Source organism: Pelodiscus sinensis, chromosome 8 (assembly GCF_052426305.1).
Source record: "Pelodiscus sinensis isolate ZL-2025 chromosome 8, ASM5242630v1, whole genome shotgun sequence".
NCBI classification, from domain to species: Eukaryota; Metazoa; Chordata; order Testudines; family Trionychidae; genus Pelodiscus; species Pelodiscus sinensis.
The window spans coordinates 5,480,727-5,500,338 of NC_143059.1; the positions used below are offsets into that span (position 1 = coordinate 5,480,727).

At 54.0% G+C, this 19,612-nt stretch overlaps 1 protein-coding gene across 3 annotated transcripts; it reads right to left on the reverse strand.

Annotated features, from left to right (window-relative positions):
- Positions 1-3,704: 3,704 nt before the first annotated feature.
- CXCL12 (C-X-C motif chemokine ligand 12) lies at positions 3,705-19,220 on the reverse strand. 3 transcript variants are annotated; one of them, XM_075934671.2, is made up of 4 exons: positions 19,031-19,191; positions 14,397-14,514; positions 11,554-11,640; positions 3,705-7,108 (listed from the first exon to the last, which is right to left on the reverse strand). In XM_075934671.2, the coding sequence occupies exons 1-4, from the start codon at positions 19,089-19,091 to the stop codon at positions 7,093-7,095; spliced, it is 282 nt and encodes a 93-aa protein (XP_075790786.1). In that variant the 5' UTR covers positions 19,092-19,191; the 3' UTR covers positions 3,705-7,092. The 3 variants fall into 3 exon arrangements, with proteins under 3 accessions (XP_075790786.1, XP_075790785.2, XP_089636166.1); XM_075934670.2 differs by having other exon boundaries at positions 7,045-9,139; positions 19,031-19,220; XM_089780040.1 differs by lacking the exon at positions 3,705-7,108 and having other exon boundaries at positions 9,609-11,640.
- Between the last annotated feature and the right edge of the window lie 392 nt (positions 19,221-19,612).

Below are 19,612 nucleotides of genomic sequence, written 5' to 3' on the forward strand. Positions count from 1 at the left end.
GGGCTGAGTGTTGCTGCCCCCCAGTCACCCGCCCTCCCCGTGCTCCAGGCCGGGGAGGCTGGTGCTGTGTGACGCCTGAGGAGGCTGGGGCCGCATGGTGCCCTGCCTCCCCGTGGTGCTGTGTGTGGGTGGGCGGCTTGGCTCCTGTGGAGGCCTCCCCCATCCTACGTTCACCCACCACCCATGCCACCCTGGAACCCAAGGGGGCAGCCAACTCCAGGGCCTTTCTAGCTTCCAGAGGGGTTGTTTTGCTTGCGTGGGGATTATTCCGAATCACGTGGAAACTGCGGGTGTCATGGAAAGCAGCCAGGATTGAAAGCCCTGGCCTACTGTGACACCAACAGGAGCTGAGTGCATGCGCCACAAGCCAGCTGGCTCTCAGGGGAAGCTGTGGGAGACTCATTCTCTCTCTGCCCCATACTCGGCAGGTGTGCGGGTGACACTAGGCCAGAGCATCGGGGAGGGGGCAGAGTAGCTAAAACCTCTATTTGGAAGGAGTGGGCTCAAAGCCCCGGATGAGGGGTAGTGGCTAGGCTCCCTCTATGGGAAGAGCTAAGCTCTGTGAGGCTTTGCACCCTCCCTGTGGCACCAGCGTGCGAGGGGGAAAGCCCCCTTCGGCAAGGCATTGCTACCCTCCTGAGGGGACTGGCCTGAGACCGACAGCAACGCCCCAACCCCCCGTCCTGTCCCGGCGCAGCTCCGGGGGCGTCCCCTGGAAGACCCCATCCTCCCACCACCGGTAGGTGCTGGCCTCCAGACGTGCGCCGGAATTTACCTCAGGGCTCGTGGGACGGGTAGTCACCAACGGCCGTGCTGCAGGCTCGAGCCTCCGAGCAGGCAGGCGCCCCCGTCCAATCCGGAGCTGGCCGCTGCACGGAACACATGCCATCCATCCACATGTCGGCAAAGCATTAACGAGGACTCCCAGCATGCACCGGGGCGCGTGTCAAAGCTGGAACGGCTCCCGGGCGAGGGAGGCGAAGTAAGGGAACAGGCAGTATAAATTCTGGCAAAGTTCCCACCTTTTGAGATGCTTGGGGCCCTTCCTGATCTATTTATCTCTTCCACCCCTTTCCCATCCCTCAGCACATCTCCTCGCCTGCCCTCCCCCGCCACTTAGCAACCGGCTTGGATACTGGATAGTATCTTCCCTCCCCGTCTTATTAACCCTTTCATGTAGGTCTCTAACGCTCTCCTCCCCTTCAGCACCTCTGACTTGTCCCCACACTCCCGGACTGCTCTACTGGTTTGGACCACTAATAATCACCTGGAGAACCAGATAAACAGGGATGAGGCAAAGACTGCAGAGGATACAAAATGATTCAGGCAAGTTACGCCCATAGCAGACCATGAAAGGTTACAAAAGGGTCCCAAACAAGTGGGTGATCGGTCCCCAACATGGCAAACGAAGAGCAGTATTGATAAATGCGAAGTAGTGCACACTGGAAACCACCTTCCTCACCACACATACAAAACGGTGAGCTCCAAATTAGCTGTGTCCACTCACGAGAGATCTTGAAGTCATTGTCAATAGTTCTCAGACGGTATGTCTACACTGCATTCCTCTTCCGAGAGAGGACTGCAAATGCAGACACCCGAAATGGCAAATGAAGTGCCGATTTGAATTTCCCATGCTTCATTTGCATAATCGCGTTATGGCGCTATTGCGGAATAGCGCTATTTTGAGAGAAAAAACGGGGTTATTTTGAGAGAAAGCCCTTCCTTCGAAATCACCCTTACTCCTCAAAAATGAGGTTTAAGGGTTATTTCGAAGGAAGGGTTTTCTCTCGAAATAACCCCACGGGAACCGTGTTTGTTACCTCAAAAGACGCTATTCCAGAAAAGTGACAGTCTGCGATTATGCAAATGAAATGCAGAAAATTCAAATCCGTGCTTCATTTGCAATTTTGGGTGTCTGCATTTGCATCCCTCTCTCGGAAGAGGAATGCAATGTAGACATACCCTGAAACTCAGTGGGCAGCGGCAGCCAGAAAAGTGAACCGAATGTTGGGAATCGCTAGAAAAGGGATAGAAAATAGGACAGAAAATAGCACGATGCCGCTGTAAAATCCATCAACACCTTGGATAGTGCATGTAGTTCTGCTCATGTCATCTCAAAAACCATCTACAGCCGGTCCCCGACTTAGGAACGAGTTACGTACCAAACACCAGGTGGTAACTCAATCTGTTCATACGTCGGATTACATTCACTTACGTACGGCCGCGCTGTTCAGAAGTGCGGATTTCGTTTGTAACTCGGGGTCCGGCTGTATAGGAGGTTGGTTGTAAATACAAGCGGTCGTAAGTCGATATGTTCCTAACTCGGGGACGGGCTGTATTCGAAAAGGAAGACGGACCACAAAAATGACGAGTGGTGCAGAACGGCCTCCGTTTTAGGAGAGATTAAAGAGATTGGCACCCTTCAGCTTGGAAAAGAGACCTGACTAAGGGAGGCTCTGCTAGAGGTCCATAAAGGCATGACAGCTGTGGAGAAAGGGAAGAGGGAACCCCAGATCCAGGGGTTGTCCAATGACATTAACAGGCAGCAGGTTTCTGAGTTCTCCTGCAACTTCTCCGGCTGCTCCTTCACCCCCCACTTTCCATGACAGGGCTCCGTTTAGACCCCTCTCCTCCCCCACTCCCTCCACGCCACCATGGACACCAGCCTAGCCACCCCCTGTGTCTGTTCTCCCTCACTCACCTCCTCCCACGGCAACCTCACTGCAGGGAACGCCTCTCCCTTTGCCTGGCCCCAAATGCACCCAGCTCCTCTTTCAGACCCTCCGCCCCCGCCTCAGGTTACCTGCCGCCCCCTTGCCTTCTTCTGGACTTCGCTCCGCCACCCTACAAGGGTGCCTGTACTGTGTGTTGACGTCTAGGAACCGCAGACCCGTACCGATCTTATCGATCGGACCGCGATCCTTCCTCCCCGCCCTGCCCCATTGCTTTGTCTCCTCTTGCTCCCAGAGCTGCACTTCTGTCTTGGAGGATTATCCCTGGGGCCGTGGAGGTAACTGGGCCCGACTCCTGCCCCTCTGCAGCCTTTGAAAATCTGGGCCGAGGCCTTGCACAGCAAGGGAGACGGGTCAGCCGGTGGGGGAGGGGAGCCCGGGAGATAACATTATAGGACAATGGAGAAGCAGCCCCTCGGGTCCAACCCGAGAGCAGGTTCTTGTGTTTGGCAGGCAGCCTGGTCACTGCATGGTCTGATACACAGGGGGATGTGGCCTCATCTGGGTTTGGCCATTTCTTCTGGGGAGCTGTGTCTGCTGACCGGGCAGCCCAGTGGGGAAGTGACCGGTCCCGAGTGGCGGCTTGGGTCTCTTTTTACAGGCTGGGCCGGGCACAAAGGAATCACCCACATCACCTGTAAAGGCTGATGTAGATGAACCAACTGGAACCCAACTCCTCTGAGGTCAGAGCAAACCTCCCACGTATCGATTGCCCGCATCGTGGCAAGGTGCAGACCCCGACAGCTAATGGCGCTTTAAGATCTCGCCGCATTCAGCTGCCTGCAACGTCAGGCGGCCATGCTGTGTTCAGGTCAGTCTGAATCTGTGTGATCTCAGAGAAATGTCACTTGAGACTGGGAAATCCACCAAAACGAGAAAGAACAAACGTCAATGCCCTTCTAACTAGAAACACTTCTTTGTGTGGGTGTGTCGGGGGAGGAGGATATACCATTTACTAATTTGAAACAAGTGGAAGTTTCATCTGAGTATAAATTTTATTAAGAAAATTATAAGTGCATACACATTTACCAAAGACATGATATAGCTATTCAAAGTGTTGATTTTCCAAAATACTATACAAAAGGAATTATTTTTAAAAGCACAATGTATATAATACCTCCATAAAGCTGCCGTTCCGAAAAACTTTTTCACATTATCTGGGAAGGTTTTTTTTTCCTTGATAACAATACAAAATACAGTATTCGCCACATTCTTATAACACTCAGTTCTCAATGATGAGAGCTTGGAAGAAACGTGCAACCCTTTCATGGTGATGTCCATGCCTTCTTCTCTGAAGTCCGTGAAGATCTGGAGTTGCAAACAAGGCTGTTCTGTGATTGGATGGTGGTGAAGGTTAAGTTTATATTCTGGGACTGAGCACTGACAAGCGCCTATAAGCTGTAATTGACATAGATCTGGACAAGTTTTCAGAGAAGAAGAGATCGTCAAGATCCCAATAAAGGCAAAATAGCAAGAAGAAATTATATAGGGATTGAATATTCAATCAAATGTGCATATTCAACTCGGAATACAACCTCCATTGGAAAAGACCAATAGTCACTCTTTGTCAAACACCGCACTGGTCAATTGCACACTGAAAATTCACCTTTCATACGTTCTCATGCTGGACTCACATAAGACATCAATGTCTAAAGCTACTACACCTCTACAGCTTATATAAACATGAGTATTGGCACCATGATCAATCCCACATCGTCTTTCCTTTCTGGTTTTCAAACCTGGGCGTCTATGACTCACTTAGAAAATAGCCACTCGTGAACATTTCACATTTGCGGGAAATGCTTTTTTGGCACCATTTCAGTGGGGTTTTCCCCCTTCCTCTTCACATTCACGTGTGGCCAGCCACTGCATCACTGCTGGATGCCCCTCCTTCCTTTCCCGGAATGGGTCTTTGGTCAACAGCCAAATGTAAGAAGCAATATGTGCCACAGATCCATCTCTGTGGAAGCAGATTTATGGAGCTGATGCATGGCCACTTGCTAAGACTACAGAGGGACACCGGACCTGTAGTGGAAACGACCTCGAGAGGTCATTTAATCCAGGCCCCTGCACTCAAAGCAGGACTAAAGGTTCTCTAGAAGCAGAGCCCAATTCTAGCAGTAGTGCAAGAAGTTTTCAGTTGTACAGGGAATGATTTCTCTAGTGTAAGTTGCCTGTTTCTGTTGCCCAATATACGCTTCTGATGCAAATCCTGTCGGGCAAAGGATAGACCCCTCGGACACCCCAGTGAGTCACTCGCCCATCGCCCATACCATAGATCAATCATGTGCCTTTCTCCACAACACATCTACGTGGCTGGGACGGCCCTCCAAGTGACAAATGCCCTTCCATCAGTGCTGCGGCACTAGCCTTGATGGCTGGGTTTGTCTCCTGCAAGGGGAAAATTGCACAGGGGCCAGGCTTGACTTACAGAGGCCTGTCTACACTAAGGTTAGCACCAGTTATGATGGCCGAAGGGGAGGCTGTTGGCATAGCGGATGGTCAAACAGAATTCTGTGTGTATGCGCCCCTGGAGGCTTGTCCAGGGCTAGCTCTGCCACACAGTCCTCACTGGCGGACCATTTAAAAGAGATCGTCCTGGAACGCAGAACCTTGGTTCTGTGTTTTAAAGGGCTGCAGGTCCCATTCACGGTGAGGACTGCTGAATCAGAGAGAGCTTTCCATTTACACTGGCTGCAGTGGGAGCAGGATCTGGAGATATTTAAGAGCAGGTGAGACAGACATCTATCAGGGATGGTCTAGATGGTGCTTGGTCCTGCCACGAGGGCAGGGGACTGGACTGGACGACCTCTCGAGGTCCCTTCCAGTTCTAGTGTTCCAAGATTCTATGAGGATTCCATGTTTTTATGAGGATTCTATGATTCTATGAGGATTCCATGATTTTATGAGGATTCTATGAGGATTCTATGAGGATTCCATGATTTTATGAGGATTCTATATGGATTCCATGATTCTATAAGGAGTCACTGACCAGTGCGTAAGGGAGAAATTATTCTAACCTAAAATCTGGGTTAGAATAGAAATTATTTGGCACTTTCCCCAGGGTGAAACTCCTGCCTCTCATACAGGTCTGCACTCTCCAGCCAAGTCGCTGGCAACTGCAGATGCCTCTATCAGGAAGGAGTCTGGCCCCAGGTGATAAAATACACAATATGGAAGATGCACTAGTCTATGATTTTCTCAGACACATACGCTCCTTTTGCCTTTACCCAAATGACAGAGGGTCTGATCTTGCTCTGACTGAAATCCCTGTGGTCCTGCGTCCCAACTTCCCAAATGCGCACAAAAGCGGGTGCACAAGACACACCAACGCCAGCACACCACACACACACACTAGCATGACCATTTTGTAGAGAGGGGGATTTGTCGTTTGCTACAGTGGCCCAAGTGGAAAAAGAAGAACATATCCCTGGGCTAGACCAAAAGGTCCTTTGGCAGGAAAGTTACTTGCAATAGAAGAGAGAGCTTAGTACAGCAGCCCTTGCATGCCCAGAATACAAGCTTCAAATAAAGAAAACGAGTCCTTCTGAAGAAACCTGCCATATATAAGGTTGGGCTTTTGCAATTAGGACGTGACACGTTTTCCCCGTTCCTCAGTGCTCAGTGGAACAAAGAGATTGCCCCATTGCTAGGACCCCTTCCTCTGCATTTCATATTTCATACGTCTGTAACTGTGGGAACAGAGCTGGGAATGAAGGGGAAGAAACAAGTTGCTAGTCTCCCCTGGGTGACACCTGGTTACAAATGGAGCTCTGGACACTAGATCATTTCATGTGTCGGCAGAGGCGTTTCTGCCTGGGAACATTTGCCAGCTCACGCGTGGGCCAGCAACAACGTGACTCTCCCGCCCCGTGTCCTGTCTCATGTCAGGCTGCAAGACCAAGCTCTGCTTCCAGGAATGAGACAGCCCCACGGCTGTGTGTGTTCTCTTTGGGGGCCGAGGAATTACACGATCTAATTGCATCTCACAGCTCATCTCCTTCTAGGTTAAAAACTCTTGACTGCTGGCTCGAACCTAACAGCGATCGCTAAATAATACAGGCAAAGAACGCGCTATTATAACGTAGGATTAGTCTACATTCATCGCGGCCGCCAGTGCGAGATGATAAACCAGACGGTATAAAAAGAGGGTGGTTTTCGAAAACACCGTACTCCATAACATCGTATGGTGAAAGCAAGCCAATTGGTGCAAAAAAAAAAAAAAAGCCTTTGGAAATGCCTGAAGCGTTGCCTTTGCGCTGCATGATAACAGTGAAACGCATTCATTCCCTACTACTGGGGATGTGCTCTCGGGGTCCTACAGGAAGACATCCTGTAGCCGGCTTACAAGGCTCGCCTCTTACATCTTGAACTTCCTGTTGACGAAGAACAAAGTGAAACACTATTAAGGTTTCTGTCCGCGGAAACGAGCGTCGTTAGCCCGTGCGGGCTGCCGCGAAGCCCCCGGCAAAGGCGGCGGGGCGGCCTGGTGCCTGCAGGAGGCGCTGTGGCCCGGGCAGGAGATGCTGCGCAGAGTTAGTGAGCGGGCAGAGTCCAGGCAGGAGCCTGGTTGGTGAGGAGGCTCGTGCTGGCTTTTCCAGACAGAGCCAGCAGTGCAGCACAAAATGCAATGGGGGCGGATGGGTGAGGAGAGTACAGGGTGAAGAGGGGAGCTGAACAGGCCCCTGTAGCAAAATGCATGGCCCTGGGACCCCCCCCCCCCCATGACAGATCTGCAGAAGGGGATGGCGGGGAGGACAAGGAGCAGCGCACGCTGCTCCTCCCCCGCATTCCCGCTGCCCTGAGCTGAGGGGCGGAGTCTCGCTCTGAAAGGGGCCGGGCCAAGCCCCGTGGACCTCACAGTGGGGCAGCAGGCAGGGGCCTGCCTTGCCCTGGAGTGAGCGGGGACTGACCAGCTTGGGCGGGGGTGAAGGGCACAACAGCTCCCGGGGCAGGCGACATGTGGGGGAGGCTGACTCTGTGTCCCCAGAAGGGGGGCTGCCAAGACCCCTTTTCACCACCCCGGTGATGCAAAGTGGCCGGCAAGTGGGGAAAAGTGACAGCAACAGCCGCTGCCAGGCAGTCGCTGCCGCAGTGACAACCGGGACCCCGGGGTCCCGGTGATGAGCAATTCCCGCGTTCCAAGTAATCGCCTTCAGGAGACCCCGATAGCCCCCGGCCGATAAGGATCTCACAGCAGCAATTCATGGAGGGTCTTGCTACCCTACGGGGGCCATCGGTGGGAAAGGCTCCACTTTTCCCCACGGCCTCACCCCATGGGAGAGTCTTCTTGCGGCAGAGGAAGGCTCCAGCAACTGGGAGGCAGTGCCGCTGAAAACAGCAGTGCTGGGGGCTATGGAAGTGCATACCCTGCGCACCCCCGAGAGAAGCACGCAGGATGGATGTTGCCTCAGCCTCCCAGTGCTCCCTGGAGGCGGATAAGCATCACCATAATAGCTCTGGGGAAACTGAGGCACGGCAAGCTCAGTCGTGTAACTTCCCACCCACAGCTCCCACGGAAGTAACAATGATCTGGCCATCCGCTGCTCGCATCCACGATCGATTGCACTGGGAGGCTGTGGCCAGCACATCTGAGAACATCAGAAGATACGGCCCATGGCTGATTAGCCTGAGCCATTATTCACAAATGAGGAAGAGTAATTGATTTACAAGGGCTAGGACTGAGGTTTCAGCTCTTTCTGGCCACTGGAGAGTTGGAAGCTTCCTTATTCCTCCCTCCACCCCCAGCAGACTTCAGGGGAGTCTTTCTATTTTACCTTCCTCTCTCTTCCAGATCCACCCGATTTCTCTTTTGTACCAGACCTGCCGGTTGAGCTTAGCGAGATCCAATATCTCAGCCTAACACAGGGCCTGGATTCTGGGCTATGCTCATGCTAGACAGCGGGGCAAGGTGCATATTCCGTCCTCTATTTTATTCTTGCTTCTGCTAACTCCTAGAGGGCGCGGTTTGGCTTGAATGAGGAAGAAGGGTTACCAAGGCTGGGCCGGTACGTGATTACGGGAAGGGATGTATGGCTTGTTAGCAGCTGCGAGAAAGATCTAACTTGCCCTGTGCCCATCAAAACGGATGGGAGTGTAATAATGTTGACCATCATGGTTATGCTGTGGTCTTTAAAGCCAGAAAGAAGATCAGGGCTTCTGATTCCCGATGAGAGCTATTTTCAAGTATCTAAGAGGGTGAAGGGAGGAGGGAGGAAAAATTGTTCTCCTTGGCCTCTGAGGATAGGACAGGACGCAATGGGCTTAAACTGGAGCAAGGGAGGTTTAAGTTGGACATTAAGAAAAACTTCCTACCTGTCAGGGTGGTTAAGCACTGGAATAAATTGCCTAGGAAGATCGTGGAATCTCCATCACTGGAGATATTTAAGAGCAGGTTGGACAGACACCTGTCAGGGATAATTTAGACGGCGCTTGGTCCTGCCTTGAGGGCAGAGGACTGGACTCGATGACCTCTCGAGGTCCCTTCCAGTTCTAGTGTTCTATGTTTCTATGATGATGTTAATATGAACTACTGATGGCACATTACTGTGGAGGTTACATGAATGGGCAATGAATATAAAGCAGTAATAAAGAGTAAAGCAGGATTTACAAGCAAAATGCTTTCCCCCTGAAAACCACCCTTGGTATTTCACTATCAAATCAAACCCCCTTATTTTTCCAATCAAGTTTTAGACTGTTGTTTTCTGAACACCTTCCATTTCCCAGAGTGGAGGGATCGTGGCATGGAAAACACCTAAGCTTTTAAGCACTGGCATAGAATAAGCTTGATACTTTAGGAAATGTTAAGCAATTTGCAAGAGACCCTTTAACAACATCTATTCATGTTTTTCCAGAACAATAAATTCCCACATACAGTTGGGGTTTTGTATCATGAAACCATTAGCCATTTTTATTGCTGGTGCACAGAGGGTACTGTCACACTTGATACAATTTCAACACAAATGAAAAAATATAATATATGGCTGATTGAAATTGAAAAGCTACATGAACATGTATACATCTATAAAGTTATTTTATTTTACAAGCTGCTAGTAATTTCGAGGGATAGCAGGTTTTAACCTATCCATGTTCGTATGGCTCCAATTCAGAGATAGGACTCATTTCACGAACTCTAAATATATCCTGAAATACATGTCCTTGAAAAAGTCAAAGCTGTGCGTTAAAATATATAAAAAATATGCCCCACAGAAGTATTAGAAAGAGAGTCCGGATCGTCTGTGGATTATCTCGGGGCATGAAAATTTCCTGGTTGACCGCATTTCTGATTGGAACCAACCGTGCCACAATCGTAGGCTTAGCGGACGCGAACATGCGCTTTAACTGAACCAAAGTCTCAGCTGTTACCCTACTGTAATTCTGATTCACTCCAGATTTACACCAAGGTAAGTAAGGTCGGAATCTGGCCTGAGACCAGAATTCAGCCCTTTGTCTTCAGTGGGGCAGGCCTAAGTCTCCACTGATGTGGAAGCAGATGACGAGCCAGGAAAAGCAGTTCAGCAAGGGACTTTGCTTTGGCCTGCCTGTGACGGCGCTTGAGAACCTGGCTGCACTCGGGCCTTCGTGCAAGGCAATGCCACTGGACGGCAGCAGGAGCTGCCCCTGAAAGGTCACATTCTGCCCTCAGTATCCCCTGACCCGAGCTTCATCAAGGAAGGCCCAGAGCATCAGCTGTGGTGGGCGGGGCTGGAATCGCCAGTGATTTGCATAGTGGTCTCCATCCGCCCCCCTCTCTGTGGCCTCCCCCTGGTCCCAAAGGGGTTTGCTTGCCCGGGGGGGCCCATTCCCAAAGCCCTCGCCGGGGAAAATTTGGATCCCTGGCTCCGGCAGGTGCTTCAGAAAAGCCGAGGCTGGCGTCTCTGCAATGCACAGCCCCCTCCTTTCCCGCTCTGATAGCTCCGGCCCTCCCCGCTGTCCCCTGTTTCCTCCCCTCTGCAAACGACTCGATTCCAGCCCCACCGCGCACAGCGAGGAAAGCAGCAGCAAGAGCAGGCTTCAGCATGGTGGAAGGAGGCGCCGCAAGGGAGGGGAGGGGTTCTGTGCGCACAAGAGGCCTAGCTGCCCACGAGGCCCTTATCCGAGCCCCCCTCCCCTCCTTCCCTTGATTCATTCCCCAGCAGGCTGCAAAAAGACCCTGTCGGTACAGAAATGAGGGGGCCGTCTTGGCGCTGTGCTCACTCACAGCTGTGGCCGCTTGGCCTGGCTTCTCAGGAGCCAGGCCGGCTGCGGTGGGACTCTCAGCAGGAGAGCCAGGCTGAGGTAAAACAGGCCTGTGCATTCCCCAGGTGTGGCTGAACGTCATCTGGCGGGGATGGAGAAGGCCGGTGCTTAGCAATGAACTTGCCTCGGCAAAGCTGAATGGCAGAAAAGGCGGGATTTCGGCTAGCTGTCAGCGGCCCGTGCACACAGAGTCCCAGCATAAAGAGGAGAAGGAACTCCAGAGATACGCCACGAGCAAAGATCTGGAGATCATGGTGGATTGGGTGTCAGGAGAGGAATCAAGGAACGCTTTTCCTTGGGAGAACAGCCCTTTTAGAAAGAGGATGATTTAGGGACCCCCCGTTTCTGACTTGCTAGGATCCCCCCTGCCCCAAATCCTGACAAATCTCTTAGTACAAAGTATAAAAAAAAATTCTGCAAGCCGCTGTTTGAATATACACTGGGTAAACTCAGACCCCATCTTCGGAGGAATGCCTGAATTCACCGAGGACTTGGTCCGTATGGGTAAAGCCAGCCCCGAATGTCCTACCCTTTAAGCGCTCAGGGTGCGTTATCTGTAAGTCCGTATTGTTTCTTGCCTTACTTGTTTAAAGCTTTCTCCAGATATTCCTGAATCCATTTTAGCTTGGGGTCGAGGCACACTTGCTTACTGTTGTTCTTCAGCCGGGCACTGTGGAAGGGGAGAGAAAAAGGGGATGTAAAGACCAGGGATAACACTGCCCAGAAGGCCTCCTGGGCCAACGTCTGCTCTTGGTGATACCTGCACAATTCAAGTGAAGACAATGGGGCTGCCAGTGTCAAATTCTGCTCTCAGCGTTCCTCGGGTGAGTCTGGGGTAGCCCCAGTGACGTCACTGGAAATGTGCTGGCTTTACACAAGTTTTAGCAACTAGCACAATACAGCCCCTCAGCTGAATCTGATTAGCTGGCGGCCGTGGGGTTGCATGAGCATGAATGAGGAGTGAAATTTAGTCTGCGGAATTTATTATTGGTATCCGCGTGGCTGTCCATGTAGGGCCCGTGGGAGCCGCGCTGAGTTTGAAAAGAACCGATACGCACACGCCGTCTCGGCAACGGATTAATTGAAAACCCCTCTGAACTTTGCCCCAGGCTCAACCCAACCTGAACATTCACCCAGTTTTAGGACAAAACCAAACTGGACTTTCCAGAGGATCCAAAAGATGCTTCTGATCTTTTTTTTTTTTAATTCTCACACGGGTTCAACGTCTCATCCCCAGACAGGGAAAGAACTGGAAATGCCAGGTTACCAGAGGGGAGCATCCCCTCGTGTCTTTTCCAATGAGCCCGGGAAACGGACGTTCCAGAAATCTCCAGAGAAAGCCTGTTCTCATGAAATTTCCAACCCACGTGCGCGGACTCAAGAGGTTTAGATTAAATATGTTTACAGAGAAGGAGCCAAACTTCTGGATGCTTTATCTGAGCCAACCTCCACCGCTGGAAAGTCACCTCGAGCTGGCTTCTGGGTAGAAACATGAGAAACGGCACTTTATCCAGAGCACTGAAAGCTCGGGAGAGCCGGATGCCGACCCCACAGGGGGCTGAGTACCTGTTCCAAATTGTGAGGCCAATGGGAATTGCTCAGCATCTTGCAGGATCCGGCCCACCAAAGCAATACGAACAGGGCTGGCAGTATGTTGTAGAGGCATTAACGGCCTCTCCAGGCGTGTCTGCCAGGCATTGACGGAGACAGGCCAGATTTTCCTCATTAAGGACTCAGTTCTGCCAGATCCTGAGCACTAGATCCAAGCAAGGACTTAAGCACATGCTTAACTTTAAGCACCTAAGTTTCACTGGTATGGGCTAGGCTCCTTGACTGCTTAAGTAAAGTATAAGAGCCATCTTGGAACGAGGCCAAAATTCTCCACACTTGCAAGACTGCGTCCTTCACGTCGTAAGCCAAGGAAAGAAGCAAAAGACTCTGAAATGTTGCTTGTATCACTGTGGACCCGATCCTGCTGTCCCTACACCAGCAGGGTTTCCATTGGGTCTGGCTCGGATCCCGCTGTCCCTGCCAAATTCAGCAAGGTTACAGCAGAGAGCAGTCAGACTCATAGCCTTCGCATGGGAAAGGCAGAACAGGATAGAGGAGAGAAACGAACCGAAAGCACAACTAACCCCGCTCCACGCACAGGGCCGTGAAAGATAAAACTGGCTCCTATGAAATTTACTAAGGCAAAAATGCCCTCGACATCAAAGGGAATTTGGCTTGGGTAAAAACAAAAAAAAGAACCCACAGGATCATTTCACAAATCCGCTGTCGGGATTCCAATTAGATGTTCCAGTCTTAAAAAAATGACGGATTCCAAAGCAAGGAGCTTTGAATACTTATTGAAATTGCTCACAGCCTCCTGGCAGAACCCAGCACACCACATCACAACTGAATTCCACGTTTTAGATATTATCGGCTAACATGGGATTTTTCGACCTTCACATTTTTTAAAATTTCTAGTTTTAAGAAAAGTTGGCTCCAGAGTTCAGCTATCCCCAAATTTCTGGGGCATTTGAACTGAGGGTTCTGTTTCAAGTACGTCACTTTCAGGTAAGTGATTTGGGGGGCGGGAAAATCGGATCAGCTGTTCTGCAGACATTAAACATTGCAAATTATAAACATGTTCAGACCATGCAGGGAGAAAGAACACAGGTTTTTTCTATTTCAATGTGTCTCGGATTTTAGCATCTCTAATTACTTCGCTCTCATGTTAATCAAGAGAAAAATGCATATTGCACCGAATCTCAGATTTCTGACATTATGTTGAAACGACTTCAGATCATTCCAAATCCCCTCCAAAGCCTTCACAGTGGGTTTCTCTGACTCTCACGAAATGTACTAGGCAGTCCCAGAAGAACTCAAATCCAAGCATTATAGCTTTTTAGATGCATGCCTCTCCATTCCATCTCAGTAGTAACCAGAGCTACTCACAGCTGGTGAAACACACCCCCGGCCAGATTTTTGCCATTTGCATGAAGAGCAAATGATTTCTCAATTTGGATTGAATTGTCCATTGACCTCCACAAAAATGTAAAGCAGGAAACTTTGTGGGATTTCCTCAGCTTGGATTTTTTTTTTAATAAATATATTTTTATTTGAATATAAATGTGACTACCTATGTGGATTTTTCAGGAATTGCGTGCAACTTTATGGGGTTTTTGCATGCAAAACTTGGGAGTTTTTTACCACTCTCCTGGTGCACTTTCAAGGGCCATACTCAGGCCTACATCCAGAACAGTGGACAGTAAACAGGAACACAAAGGATCGGACCATGCAAAGAGCACCCAATAGCCTGCAGGAGTTGAGGCAACTCAGCCCCTGAGGCTGCTGTGGGAATGATTTTTTTTCCCCAGGAAAATTTGCAACCCTTGCCTGGCTTAGCATCTGAGATGGAGAAAAAAGTGCCCGGCCACTTACACAATCTGCAGCGAGCAGTTCGGGGTGGTCAGGATTTTGAGGTGTTTGATGTTGGCTTTGGCCACGTTGCTCTCGTAGAACCTGCAGGGGCATCGGTAGGTCAGGCTGACGGGTTTCTCTGCGGGATGCAGCAATAAAGAGGACACACGTTACTTCTTCCCCCTTAGCCGGCGTGCCAACCTGCAGCGACCGCTCCTCTGCTAGGTAGGCCTGGAGATGCAGAGGGCCATGGAACAGCTGTGTCAAACCCCTCTCTAGTTTCCATTGGGGGCCGTCTAATCCCGCAGCTTGTGATTTTAGAAGAGAAGGGGAGGGGTGAGAAACTGGACCCTCAGAAATGGGGCCGAGATTAGAATAAACCTGCTCCATTGTCCTGCACCCCTGCTGGTAATTAGAGGCGATAAAGGCTGGAAGAGCCAGGCACTTGTCTGCTCTGTTATTCTTCCCAATGGTTTTGACCTGAGGCCAGATTAGAAGGTAGGCAGCAGAAAGCCGGGAATTCCAAGGGGTCCAAATCAAAACATGCAGCTCTGCCCAGGTGCAAGCTCCAGGCTGGGAACTGATCTGGGACAGAGCCTGCCAGGGTGTCGGGGAGTTTTCCCAGGGTCTGGCCGCACAGCCTGGCCTATGCTCCCACTGCGGAGCGGAGCGCCCGCTGGCCGGGGGCTCCCCCCGATCAGTGCCCCCCAGTGGGAGACAGGGCGTCACTGGCTCAGCAGGTGGCCAGCGTGGATTCGGATCCTTCCGAAATCCCTGCCCACACCACAATCTTAGCTTAGCGTGGCCTCCAGGCGTGAGTCCTTCCAGGCGCCACGTGGCCCGATTCCAGACTGCGGAGACCAGTGGGTGGGGGCCTGCAGCTTTGATGGGAGCGGGAGCAGAGCTAGGCCCTGAGCTGAACGCTGCAAGGGATGTGCGTGTAGGGCAGCCCGGGTCACCCCGGGGCCTGATCCTGACCTCTGTCCCCAGCCTGAGCACCCGCTGAGGTCTGGAGGGGGCTGCAGGATCCTGCCCCCAGTGCGTACACCCCTGAAGCTTCTGCACCCTCCCTAGCATCTCTGGAGCCTGCAGGACCTGCCTCGGGGGCTGTCCAGCTACCGGCTGCGGGCTCTTGACCGAGACGGAAGGACCCTACCCGTGAATTTGGCCCAGGCTCTGGCTAGTTCCCAGTCAAAGTCCCCAGGGCCACTGGTGCCTTCCATGTCTCTGGTTGTTTTGCTGCCCAGCAGTGCTCAGCACCTTCCGGGCGACGGGGCAGACGGGGCTTTGAATCCCTGGCAGGCTGCATGCTCCTTACACGGCCGTCTGGGAAGCTCAAAGAGGAGGCCGCCAGTCACACTGCACCTGATCTGCAAACGCTGACGGGGGTTTCCCCTCCAACACTCCCTAGGGCACGACCACCGACCACCGGAGGAAATGACAGGGGAATCCTTCTCCCAAGCAGCCCTTACGTGTGCGCCAGCCCCCGATCCCCACTGCTGAGCGACTGGAGGCACAAGCGCACGGCAACACCCTGGGCTTGGCAGAACCCACCCAGTGGGGGTCAGGTGGTGGCCAGTGTGTAAGGACTGTGGAGTAACTGATGAGTGATGTTATAACCCCGGGAGCACGTATCAACCTGAGGCTGCCTGCAGGGAGACTGACAGCCTGACCCCTGCTCCTGCAAAGCCAGCCGCTCACTGCAGGGCGCGTGGCAAGGTGCACCGGGTGTGGGCAGCATGTGCATCAGGTCAGCTCTCCGCACCCACCCCGGGAAGCCAAAGGGTTTCTACCTGCACCTGCTCTGCTGGGCTCTGGTCTAGGAAGCCACAACTCCCCCCCGACCTCCCCTGCCCCAGCTAGGAGGGACACACGCGGGCTATGTCTCCACAAAGGCTGGTCTCTCTCCCAAGTGGTCCCTGAGACAGGAGCTTTGCTGCTGCAGGGATCTCACGAAAACATCAGCACTGTCCCCAGACTCTGACCCATGTGCCCCGCCTGGAGCTGGGGGTGTAACCCACCCACCTCACACCTGCTCCGACCTAGCCAGCAGGCCAAAAGCGGATGGAGATGGAACAGCACAAGACTCTACGCCCATGGGTGGGACGGGGCAGCTAGCCCCTGCTTTGCTGGGCTCAGCCCGCTAGCGGATCCCAGCTGGGGCGGGTACGTCCCCCTGGGGAATTTACCTCTCCCATCCCCTCCCCTTGTTATCTCCTTGTAAAATCCTGCACAGAGGCCAGGCCGTTGGTGGCCAGGTGAGTACCTGGTGATACCCCCAGGGCTGACTGCACCTGGCTTAGCCCACAGTAAAACCAAGCCGCCTCCCTCCCCATGCGTTTAAGTGGGACAGCTGCACCCATTACACCGTCACCAGCACACCCAGATAGCGAACCCCATCCTGCCCTGCAGGCGGCTCTCTTATTAGTCTGGCTGTTCCCCCTCTCGCTGTACCCCCTTCCAAATGGACCCAAGACAAGCTCCCCAAAAGGCCCCTTGTTTTGGAACGAGGGTGTCCACACCAGAGTTACAGCCGCTTCGATTCCCACCTGAGCCCATCGCGCTCCCATGCAGAAAAGCCCTGACACCTGTCTCCAGCCCTACACCCCACCTTTGGGCACAGGGGAGAAGAGGCCCAACAGCATCGGCTGAGCCCACCATGTCTGGAGGTGGGGGGGGCAGGTTGTCTGGGCAAGGGGCAGCCCTCAAGGGACTCTTTCACCAGAACACTGTCCCATCTGTGCCAAGCGACTTTCCGCCGGGGATCAGAAGTCACCGTGCCAGGCCAAGCGTGGAACCATCACTCTCCTTTCTCACTGAACCCCCCCCCCCCGACACCCCGGTGCTATGAGACCTCTTCTCTCCTACAGCTGCTGCAACACCACCCACAAGTGCTTCCCTGGGTCCCGGGCATCCCAGAGGTTTGGGGCTTCGTTCCCATGCAGAGGGGAGCTGTGGAACATTGCTGTGCCGAGCAATTGCTAGAGTGAGGTGGTGGGGTGCGGGGGCGTAGGGGGTCTGCTCCCAGCTCAGTGTCCTTGGGAGGGATTAATGCAACCCCTGACCCATGCCTCCCTCAGTCGTCTAAACCCTCCAGCTCCATTCACCCCTTCAAGGAGCCTGCCTGGAGCAGCTGTGGCAGCAGAGAGGCCATGCCCAGAGGACCAGGGAGCTGGGTTCAGAGGATCACCACCACAGTTGGCCCAGGGGGTACAGCCAGATCTGGAAGGCAGCGTGTATGTGAGGCCAGGGGCTTCCAGGAGTCAGTGTTAAGCTGGGTGCTTGGGTGGCCACTCAGGAGAGAGTCCAAGGCTACCCAGCTGATCAGCAGTTAGGTTGTGTGTCTAGAGGTGGTGCACATTCACACACGCCAGGTGCACCTAGAAAAATTTATTCCACACAGGGATGGAAAAAAATCCACGCCTGGAGGGAACATTGTCTGGGACCCCATCCCGCACCTAGGAAGTCAATGTGAGTTTCGCCACTGGAGACACCGGGCCCCAGGATCGGGCCCTTTGTCAATATCTTGCGAGTGAAACTAACACGATTTGCTTTCCAGTTCCGCGGCGGCAGCTGAGGCTGGGGGCTGAATGGGCCAGGGAGCGGGCAAGTCTCAAGGGAAACAACTCCCTGCCTAGAGCAGGGACTTTGGGGCAAAGAGAAGCGAGCAAGGCGCGTGTGACCAGCGACCCATCTACCCACCGAAGAGCCGCGGGCTGGCCGAGGCGGACACGCCGTGCGCAAAACTCCAATTATTAATCTAAATCCGAGGCCAGATCATCCCTCCCCTCCCGTCTTAATTACAAAGTTGCGCCTCCGAAGCGTTGTTCAGCCGCTGTCTAAACGCCCCGGGGCCCAGGGAAGAGAATCCGAATTGAAATCGGATCAACCCGCACGCCGATCGGTTTTTAGACAGCACGTGCCCGCGGGATCGGGCGCCAGATTCCTGCCGCTCACGCCCGCCCGGCTCGGGGGCGGCTGAAAGGGGCCTCGCTGGTTGGAGCCCCTGTGGCGGCGGGGAGAAGCGGCAGCAGTAGCCGGGCTCGGAAAAGCAGCCAGCGGCAGGTGACTGCAGCGTCTGGCCCCGGGCGCCCCTGGTACCCGCGCGGGGCGCCCCGGGATCACACGGCTTCGCGGGCGCACGGTTCTCCCGAGCGCCCAGACACCGGTGTGACCCTCCCGTAATCCAGCCTCCGCACGCAGCCAGAGACCCGCACACACGGGCCACCCGCAAAGTTACCCCCCGGCTGCCCCAGAGCTACCCCCCCACACACACACCGCCCCCGGCAGCTCTAGCCAAGCGCAGGGCCAGTTCCTCGGCCCCAAGAGGGCGGGTTGGGTTTGCGCCCTGCGCCGGGGAGAAGCCCCGCGGACCCGGGAGCTCGGATGCGCCGCGGCTGGGAAGGGGCCGCGCCTGGGCTGGGGAGTCTCTGCTCTCCCGGCTAGTCCGGGGCTCTCGTGTGCCCCCAGCGCCCCGCGGCGTCCCCAGCCTTGCCGGTGTGCAGCGCATAGAGGCGCACGGAGAGGCTGCGCGCTTGGCACAGAACCGGCCCATGCTGGGCGGCCGCTGCGCCCCGGCCGCGGGGTGATCCCTCCGGGGGGCGCACAAGCTCCGCAGCGGGAGGCCAGTGGGGGCCCGGAGCCCCCGCACTTACCCTCGGAGAGAGACAGAGCGAGCAGCAGGCAGGCGAGCAGCGCCAGCTCCTGGCGGGCCATGCTAGCGGGGGGCGGGCAGGGAGCGTCCGAAGGCTGCAGCGACCCGTCGCGCTCTGCTCAAATGCCCGGGTCCCCTCCCCTCTATAGAGGGGGGCGGCGGCGCGGGGCGAGGGGAGGGGAGCAGCGAGCGATGATTTATGGCCCGTGGCGTGTTATTACATCCGCCAGCGGCTCGGCTCGCTGGAACCCGACCAGCGCTCCGCCTGGCCCGGCCCGCAGCGAGCTGCGCCCGGGGACAGAAGAGGGGCAGACTGGGGGGGGCAGGCCAAGGCGCCCCCATGCACTTGCCTCGCCCGGGAGGGGGCTAGGGCCTCCCCCGCCTGCAAGGAGGGGGACATCAAGTTTAGAGCCGCCCCCTTAAACTGAGGGGGGCTGCCCACGCGTGGGGGGGGCTGCCCACGCGTGGGGGGGCTATGGATCTCCCCGCTCCCATTGCTCTGCCGTGGGGCCAGTGTCCTGATTTCCTGGGGTCACCCCCTGCTCCCCTTTCCCTTCAATGCGTTTACACTGGCCGCCTGCAA